This window comes from Hemitrygon akajei, unplaced genomic scaffold, assembly GCF_048418815.1.
Source record: "Hemitrygon akajei unplaced genomic scaffold, sHemAka1.3 Scf000090, whole genome shotgun sequence".
In the NCBI taxonomy this organism is placed as follows: domain Eukaryota; kingdom Metazoa; phylum Chordata; class Chondrichthyes; order Myliobatiformes; family Dasyatidae; genus Hemitrygon; species Hemitrygon akajei.
Window position 1 is genome coordinate 830,490 of NW_027331976.1, and position 9,127 is coordinate 839,616.

At 49.5% G+C, this 9,127-nt stretch overlaps 1 protein-coding gene across 1 annotated transcript in view; it reads left to right on the forward strand.

The window, feature by feature from the left end:
- LOC140722827 (calsyntenin-3-like) overlaps positions 1-8,843 on the forward strand; it is a 357,884-nt gene extending 349,041 nt beyond the window's left edge. The window contains 1 exon segment of the mRNA XM_073037480.1: positions 8,569-8,843. Within this exon segment, the coding sequence (XP_072893581.1) occupies positions 8,569-8,571 (3 nt within the window). The 3' untranslated portion in view covers positions 8,572-8,843.
- The last annotated feature ends 284 nt before the right edge of the window (positions 8,844-9,127 follow it).

Sequence of the window (9,127 nt, forward strand, 5' to 3'; positions counted from 1 at the left end):
GATAGAGGGTCAAGAATGCAGAGGGACAGAGAGAGTACTGGAGACAGAAGATCGACAATACAGAGAGACAGGGAGAACACTCTGAGGCAGTGGGTCCTGCATGCAGAGAGTCAGAGAGAACACATTGACATGGAGGGTGGAGACGACAGAGAGACTGCAAAAATGCAGAGATACAGAAAGTCAACAATGCCAAGAGACAGAGAGAACACATTGACACGGAGCTTCAAGATTGCAGAGAGACAGAGGGTTGAGCATGTAGAGAGACAGACAGAGAGCACATTGACACCGAAGGTCAAGAATTCAGATAGACAGAGAACACTGTGAGACAGAGGGTCGAGAATGTCGAGAGACAGAGAGAATTCAGTTTGATACAGATTTGAGAATGTAGAGAATCAGAGAGAACACAGTGAGACAGAGTGTCAGGAATTCAGAGAGGCAGAGAGAACACAATGGGACAGAGGGTTGAGAATGCAGAGAATCAGAGAGAACTCTGAGACAGTGGGTCGAGATGATCGAGACAGAAAGACAGACAGAACACAGTGCGACAGAGACTCGACAATGCAGAGAGACAGAGAGAACTCAGTTCAATAGAGGGGCGAGAATGTAGAGATACAGAAAGAACACAGTGAGACTGAGAGCTGAGAGTGCAGACAAACAGAGAGAAATAGTAAAGGAAATCATTGACAACTGAGACAGACAGACAGAGAGAGCACAGAGAGACATAGGGTCGAGTATGCAGAGAGACAGAGAGAACACAGTGAGACAGCGTTGAGAATGCAAAGAGACAGAGAGAGAGAACAATGTAAGGGAAATGGTTGAGAACAGAGAGACAGAAAGAATGCAGTGAGACAGAGTGTCGAGCATGCAGAGTGACAGAGTTCACAGTGAGACAGAGTGTCGAGCATGCAGAGTGACAGAGTTCACAGTGAGACAGAGTGTCGAGCATGCAGAGTGACAGAGTTCACAGTGAGACAGAGGGTCGAGCATGCAGAGTGACAGAGTTCACAGTGAGACAGAGTGTCGAGCATGCAGAGTGACAGAGTTCACAGTGAGACAGAGGGTCGAGCATGCAGAGTGACAGAGTTCACAGTGAGACAGAGTGTCGAGCATGCAGAGTGACAGAGTTCACAGTGAGACAGAGTGTCGAGCATGCAGAGTGACAGAGTTCACAGTGAGACAGAGGGTCGAGCATGCAGAGTGACAGAGTTCACAGTGAGACAGAGTGTCGAGCATGCAGAGTGACAGAGTTCACAGTGAGACAGAGGGTCAATAATACAGCAAAATGGAAAGAACACAATGAGGCAGTGTGTCAGGAAAGTAGAGAGACAGAGGTTCAAGAATGCAGTGAGATAGAGCAAACATAGAGGGTTGAGAGTGCAGAGAGACAGATAGAACACAGCAAGGTAAATGCTTGATAACAGAGAGAGGCTGACAGGCAGACACAAGCAAACACACTAAGACAGAGGGTCAAGAATGCAGCAAAACAGAGAGAAATCAGTAAGGGAAATGGTTGAGAACAGTGAGAGCTAGATAGAGAGAACACGGTGACACATAGGGTCAAGAATGAAGAGAGACAGAGAACACAGTGAGACAGAGAATCAAGAATGCCGAGAGACAGAGGGAACTCAGTGAGATAGAGGTTTGAGAATACAGAGAGACAGAGAGAACGAAGTGAGGTAGAGGGTTGAGAATGCAGAAAGACAGACAGAGGGAACACAGCGAGACAGGGTGTTGAGAATACAGTGAGACAGAGGGTCGTGCATGCAGAGAGACGAGGAGAGGGCAGTTAGAGAGGACCAGACTGAGAGAGAGAGATGGAGGGAGTATAGGGAAGTTGGAGACAAGACTGAGAGACAGATGGAGAGAGGAGAGGGCAGTTAGAGAGAGAAACGAGAGTGAGATAGAGATGGAAAGGGAAGAGGGTATTTAGGGAGAGAGTAGAGACAGATGGAGAGAGGAGAGGGCAGTTAGAGAGAGAAATGAGAGTGAGATAGAGATGGAGAGAGAAGAGGGTATTTAGGGAGAGAGTAGAGAGGGATTGAGAGTGGAGAGGGTTGTTGGAGAGAGATGAGACTGAGAGACAGATGGAGAGAGGAGAGGGCAGTTAGAGAGAAAAACGAGAGTGAGATAGAGATGGAGAGAGAAGAGGGTATTTAGGGAGAGAGTAGAGAGGATTGAGAGTGGAGAGGGTTGTTGGAGAGAGGTAAGACTGAGAGGAGCAGTCAGCTAGAGAGAAACAAGACTGAGAGAGACAGACAGAGGAGAGGACAATTAGGAATTGACAAGACAGAGCTGGAGAGAGAAGAGGGCAGTTAGAGAGGACCAGTCTGAGAGAGATGGAGAGAGGAGGTGGGAGTGAAACAGATAGGACTGAGAGAGAGATGGAGATGGGAGAGGGCAGTTAGAGGAAGTCAAGACAGAGAGAGGTGGAGAGAGGAGATGGGAGTTAAGGAGAGAAAAGTGTGCAAGATGGAGAGAGGAGTTCGAGAGAGTAGAGAATGACAAAGAAATGGAGAGTGGAGAGCGTTGTTATAGGGAGAAAATATGGAAAGACAGAGAGAAGAGGGCAGTTAGACTGAGAGAGAGATTGAGAGAGGAGAGGGCAGTTTGAGAGAGACAATACTGAGAGAGATGGAGAGATGAGAGGGGAGTTATAGAGTGACAGGACTGAGAGACAGATGGGGAGAGAAGAGGGCAGTTAGAGAGAGACGAGACAGAGAGGGAGATGGAAAGAGGAGAGGATTGTTTGAGAGAGATGAGACTGACAGAGAGAGGTGGAGAGAGGAGCAGTCGGCTACAGAGAGGCAAGACAGAGAGATGGACAGCGGAGAGGGCAGTTAGGAAGTGACAAGACAGAAATGGAGACAGAAGGGCAGTTTGAGGGAGATGGAGAGATGGAGAGAGAAGGGGATAGCGAAAGAGAGACAAGGCTGAGAGAGATGGAGAGAGTGTTAGAGAGAGAAAAACCTGAATGAGAAAGAGAGAGGAGAGGGCAGCTAGAGAGAGAGTAGACTAAGAGAGAGATGGAGAGTGGACATCGCAGTTAGAGAGAGACAAGACAAGGGAGACATGGAGAGTTGAGAGGGCAGGTGGAGAATGTAAACTCAGAGATGTGGAGAGAGGAGAGCACAGAGAGGGAGACAAGAATGACAAAGTGAGCGAGACAGGAGAGTGGGCAGTTAGCGAGAGACGAGACAGAGGGATGGACAGGCATAAGGGCAGTTAGAGAGAGGGGAGACTGGGAGAGAGATGGAGAGAGGAGAGGTCATTTAGAGAGGGATAAGACTGACAGAGAGCCATTAGAGAGAGACAAGTCTGAGGATGAGAATGAGAGAGAGGAGAGGGCAGTGAGACCGATGGAGAGAGGACAATACAGTTAGAGAGAGACAGTACTGAGAGAGAGATGGAAAGAGGAGACTTGGGGAGAGATGGAGAGAGTAGAGGGCAGATAGAGAGAGACAAATCAAAGACAGAGAGAGGACAAGGCAGTTAGAGAGAGAGAAGACTGAGAGAGAGATGGAGAGACTGAGAGAGAGAGAGGAGACATTACTTAGTGACCAGAATGACAGAGAGATGAGAGGACAGTAAGAAAGGAACAGGTGAGAGAGAGAGAGAGAGAGAGAGAGAGAGAGAGAGAGAGAGAGAGAGAGAGAGAGAGAGAGAGAGAGAGAGAGAGAGAGAGAGAGAGAGAGAGAGTGAGAGTGTAGAGGGCAGCTTGAGAGAGGCAAAGAGGCAAGAGAGAGAGGCGGAGCAAGTTGAGGGGAGTTAGAGAGAGAGGTGGATAGAAGTGGTCTGTTAGATAGAGAAGGGAGAGGGCAGTTAGAGAGAGACAAGAATAAGGGGGTTGGAGAGAGGGGAGGACAGTTAGAGCGAGACAAGAGTGAGAAAGAGATAGAGAGAGTCAAGACAGACAGTGGTGGAGAGAGGACAGGGCAGTTATACAGAGACAAGACAGAGAGATGGAGAAAGGAGAGAGCAGTGAGAGTGAGAGACAAGACAGAGAGAGGTGGAGAGAGAAGGGGGCAGTTAGAGGAAGACAAGACAGAGAGAGGGATGGAGAGAAGAGGGGGCAGTTGAATTGAATTGAATTTCTTGCATCCTTCACAGTAATGGGTAATTTGTAATGAATAGAAAAGTCAATGTAACATAGAGTCACACTGAAATCAAGTGAGATAGAGAGTGGAGAGAATGTCATCACTGAGAAGGAGAGGGAGTGGGAAGAGGGCAGTTAGAGAGAGACAAGACAGAGAGATGGAAAGTGGAGAGGATAGTTAGACAGAGAGACAATAGAGAGATGGAGCGAGGAGAGGGCAGTTAGAGAGAGACAAGTGAGAGATGGGATAGGAGAGGAGAGTTCAAGATCGCGAAGACATAGAAAGATGGACAGAGGAGATGGCAGTTAGAGAGAGAGAGACGTCTGGGAGAGAGCTAAATATAGATGGCACAGGTCAGAATGAGTAGCCTGTGGTTAAGGAGGAGGCTGAAAAAGGAGGTATGAGAGTTGGTGGAGTGTGCAGAGAGTGACAGCCAGTCTGGGAAAGAACATTTCAGAATGATGGAGAGTGTACCATGGACAGAGAGCAGTTGGAATGTGGAGGGTAGCAGATGGAGATTTAGAGAGGTCAGAGTGGGGAGGGAGAAGGGATGGAGATGTGGAAGGTCAATCACAAAATTCTTCTCAATGAATGAAGTTTCAAATTTAAAGACAATGGCTAGAGGCAGAGGGGCAGAGAGAGAGAGAGAGTGAGACAGAGTATGAGGGGTGGATCTGGGGTCCAGAAAGAGCAGACTGGGTTGAGCATAAATGGTACACTGGTTTTAAACGTATGAGGAGATTTCGGTGGCTCTGGACGTGCAACTCTCCGGAGTATGGAAGAATGATGGGGGGGGGGGGGGAATCTCACTGAGACCCATTGAAACACACTTCATACAATGAGATCCCCCCCTCATTCTTCTAAACTCCAGTGAGTACAGGCCCAGAGACATCAAACACTCCTCATACAATGAGATCCCCCCTCATTCTTCTAAACTCCAGTGAGTACAGTCCCAGAGACAACAAACACTCCTCATACAATGAGATCCCCCCTCATTCTTCTAAACTCCAGTGAGTACAGGCCCAGAGACATCAAACACTCCTCATACAATGAGATCCCCCCTCATTCTTCTAAACTCCAGTGAGTACAGGCCCAGAGACATCAAACACTCCTCATACAATGAGATTCCCCCCCCCATTCTTCTAAACTCCAGTGAGTACAGGCCCAGAGACATCAAACACTCCTCATACAATGAGATCCCCCCTCATTCTTCTAAACTCCAGTGAGTACAGGCCCAGAGACATCAAACACTCCTCATACAATGAGATCCCCCCCCCATTCTTCTAAACTCCAGTGAGTACAGGCCCAGAGACATCAAACACTCCTCATACAATGAGATCCCCCCTCATTCTTCTAAACTCCAGCGAGTACAGGCCCAGAGACATCAAACACTCCTCATACAATGAGATCCCCCCTCATTCTTCTAAACTCCAGTGAGTACAGGCCCAGAGACATCAAACACTCCTCATACAATGAGATCCCCCCTCATTCTTCTAAACTCCAGTGAGTACAGGCCCAGAGACATCAAACACTCCTCATACAATGAGATCCCCCCTCATTCTTCTAAACTCCAGCGAGTACAGGCCCAGAGACATCAAACACTCCTCATACAATGAGATTCCCCCTCATTCTTCTAAACTCCAGTGAGTACAGGCCCAGAGACATCAAACACTCCTCATACAATGAGATCCCCCCCCCATTCTTCTAAACTCCAGTGAGTACAGACCCAGAGACATCAAATGCTCCTTCTGGGACCCCCTACAAGGCCAGTCCATCATTTGTTAGATAAGGAGCCCAAAAGTGCACACAAGACTCCAAGTGAGGAAATTTCCTAGTAGTGTAAGAGAATGAAGGACTAGCTTACAAATAGTTTAAAATCAGACGATATGGTGGACCGTAATTGTGTTTTTCCCAGGATAGGGGAGTCCAAAACTAGAAGGTGTAGTTTTAGGATGAGAGGGGTAAGATTTGAAATGGTCCCAAGGGTCAAGTTTTGCAGACACTGAGGGAAAGGTTGTTGTCATGTCCCCATGTTATGGCCTCTCCACCTCCTTCCTCATCATTATCTGAGGTACGATCCACAACGTGTTGATGGAGTTAGACCACAAACTGGCCACACAGTCATGGGTGAACAGGGAGAAGATCTGGGGGGCGTGGTGGGTGACCTCGTGAAGTACCAGTGTTGTCGGAGGTGTTGCTGCCTATTTGTACTGATTGAAGTCTGAGACGTGGAGGAAGATCAGACGAGGGTGGGAAGGGTACACAGAGGGACGGCCAGGGCACAGGGACTCTGTCAGAAAGAGGGAGCAGGGTGACGAGGAGGTAGGAAGGGACAGAGGGAGGCAGAAGGGGGAGGGAGATGGAGCAGGGCAGAAGAAGGAGGGGTGGGGAGGTAGGGGAGAGTGCTGAGAGAGGAGGTAAGTGTAAGGGGAGGGAGTGTAGCCAGGTAGGAAGAGCAGGGCGGGAGCAGAGAGTACAGAGGTCGGGAGGGCAGGGAGAGTGCAGAGAGAACTGGAACATCAATGAAAAAGGTTTGCTAGATTGATTGCCCCTCCACCCACAAACCCCTTGTGTGGGGGAGAAGACTCACTGACTCTCGGACCTATCATCCCAGGGCTGTGGGTGGGAGGTAGGTTGTGGAAACGGGGTCTGGCTGCCCTGACGTGACCAGTCTAGCCCCCCACCCATGGCTGTGGCGAGGGGTGGGCTGTGTGTCATCGATGGAGTGAGGGAGGGTCCCATCAGCACAGTCTGCCTCATGTGGGCATGAGCGGTGAGAGAGGAGGGAGGAAAGGTGAGTGAGGACAGTCGGGGTGGGCACTTAGAGGAGGGTTGTCAGTGAGAAAGTCAAGGTGGGGAGTTAAAGGACAGATGGAGTGGGGTGTGGTGTTTCAAGATGGAAGGGGGCAAGGAGGGAGGTGGTGGGCAGTTACAGGAGGGTAGAGGGTGAGGGGAGAGTGAGTTGCGAGTTACTGGGCAGTGAGGAGTGAGGTGAGGGGAGTTATAGGAATGGAGGAGGGAGTGAGGCAGAGGGGAGGCTGAGGAGTAGGGTGTTTCAGGGAGCGAGGAGGTGAGGAGAGTGGGTGTGGAGTACTTCAAGAATGAGGTGGCTGAGGATGGAGGGAGTGGGCAGTTGGAGGGAGGGAAGAAGTGATGATGGGTGGTTGCTGGGAGGGAGTGAGGAGGAATGGACACAGGAAGCATCTGAGGAGGGAAGCGTGGAGTTACAGAGTGAGATGGGCAGGCACAGGGATTGGGGGTAGGATGAAAGTAACGGCCCCGACAAAACTCCCATTCCTTATTTCCCAACCCAACTCCCACTTGCCAACCCCAACCCAACTCCCATTCCCCAACCCAACTCCCATTCCCCAACCACAACCCAACTCCCATTCCCCAACCCCAATCCAACTCCCATTCTCTAACCCCAACCCAAATCCCACTCCCCAACCCTACTCCCATTCGCCAACCCCAACCCAAATCCCACTCCCCAACCCTACTCCCACTCCCCCACCCAACTCCCATTCCCCTACCCAGCTCCAAATCCCAATTTCCACCCATCTCATATTCCACAATTCCAACCCAACACCCAACCCGACTCCCATCCCACAACTCCAGCACTCAAACCCCAACCCAACTCCCATTTGCAGCCCAGCTCCCAATCCACAATTGAATCCCCATTCCCAAGCCCCAGCCCAACTGCCAAACTGCAATCGAACCCCCATTCTGCAACTTCACTCCTTCCAGATGTTCTCGGATGGGCCACGCCGCCACTATCCAGCGGAACAAATGCTTCGTGCGTCATGTTTGGCTGTCGTTGTGTCACTCGTTCCCGATTGGCTGGCTTCCTGGGTGGGTCAGGGCTTATTGTACTTGCTTTCTCCGTCTGGATTAAGCGGTCAACTTGTCAGACCGCTTAGGCCTGGTTCATCCGCAGTCACGCATGCTCGCCCCCCTGCCACCCTGTACCTCACCCTCAGATCCCCCCCACCCCCGGTCCCTTCCAAAAAAAACAACACTGGTCAAGGAGTCATACAGCTCAGAGACAGGTCTTTCGGCCCATCTGCTCCCTGCCAACCAAACTTTCCATTTCAAACTTTCCAAGCTGTGTACTGTAGCTGTCCAAGCACCTTTTAAGTATTCAGATTCTCAAAAGTTCAACATAAATTTATTATTAAAGTACCGTACATTATACACTCAGTGGCTATTTTATCAGGTACACGCTGTACCTAATGAAGTGGCCACTGACTGTATGTCCGTGGTCCTCTGCCGCTGTAGCCCATCCACTTCGAGGTTCAATGTGTTGTGCGTTCAGAGATGCTCCTCTGCACACCGGTGTTGTGACGTGTGGTTGTTTGAGTCACTGTCAGCTTGAACCAGTCCGGCCATTCTCCTCTCCCCTCTCTCATTAACAATGCATCTTTGCCCACAGAACCACCGCTCACTGATTTTTTTTTGTTTCTCGCACCATTCTCAGTAAACTCTGGAGACTGCTGCGTGTGAAAATCCTGGGAGATCAGCAGTTTTCCGAGATACTCAAACCACCACTGTCTGGCACCAACCATCATTCCCCGGTCAAAGTCACTTAGATCACATCTCTTCCCCCCGCATTCTGATGTTTGGTCTCAGCAACAACTGAACCTCGTGACCGTGTCTGCATGCTCTTATGCATCGAGTTGCTGCCACGTGATTGTCTGGTTAGATATTCGCATTAACCAGCAGATGTACCTAATAAAGTGGCCACTGAGTGTGTGTCGAGATTCATTTTCTTGCAGACATTTACAGAGAAAGAAAGTAAATACAAGATAAGTTGTGAAGGAGTGCATATAAACATTAACGTTTCTGCCTCGTACATTTCCTGATATTCAGAATCAGGTTAATTACCATTGAGATATTGACCTACAGGCCCTTTGGCCCATGGTGGTGAACTTCTAAACAGCTCTAGGATCAGTCTCGTCCTTCCTCGCACAAATCCCTCCAGTTCTCTTTGTTACGTATTCAGGCAACAATCAATATATATGAGTTAGGCAAAGGGT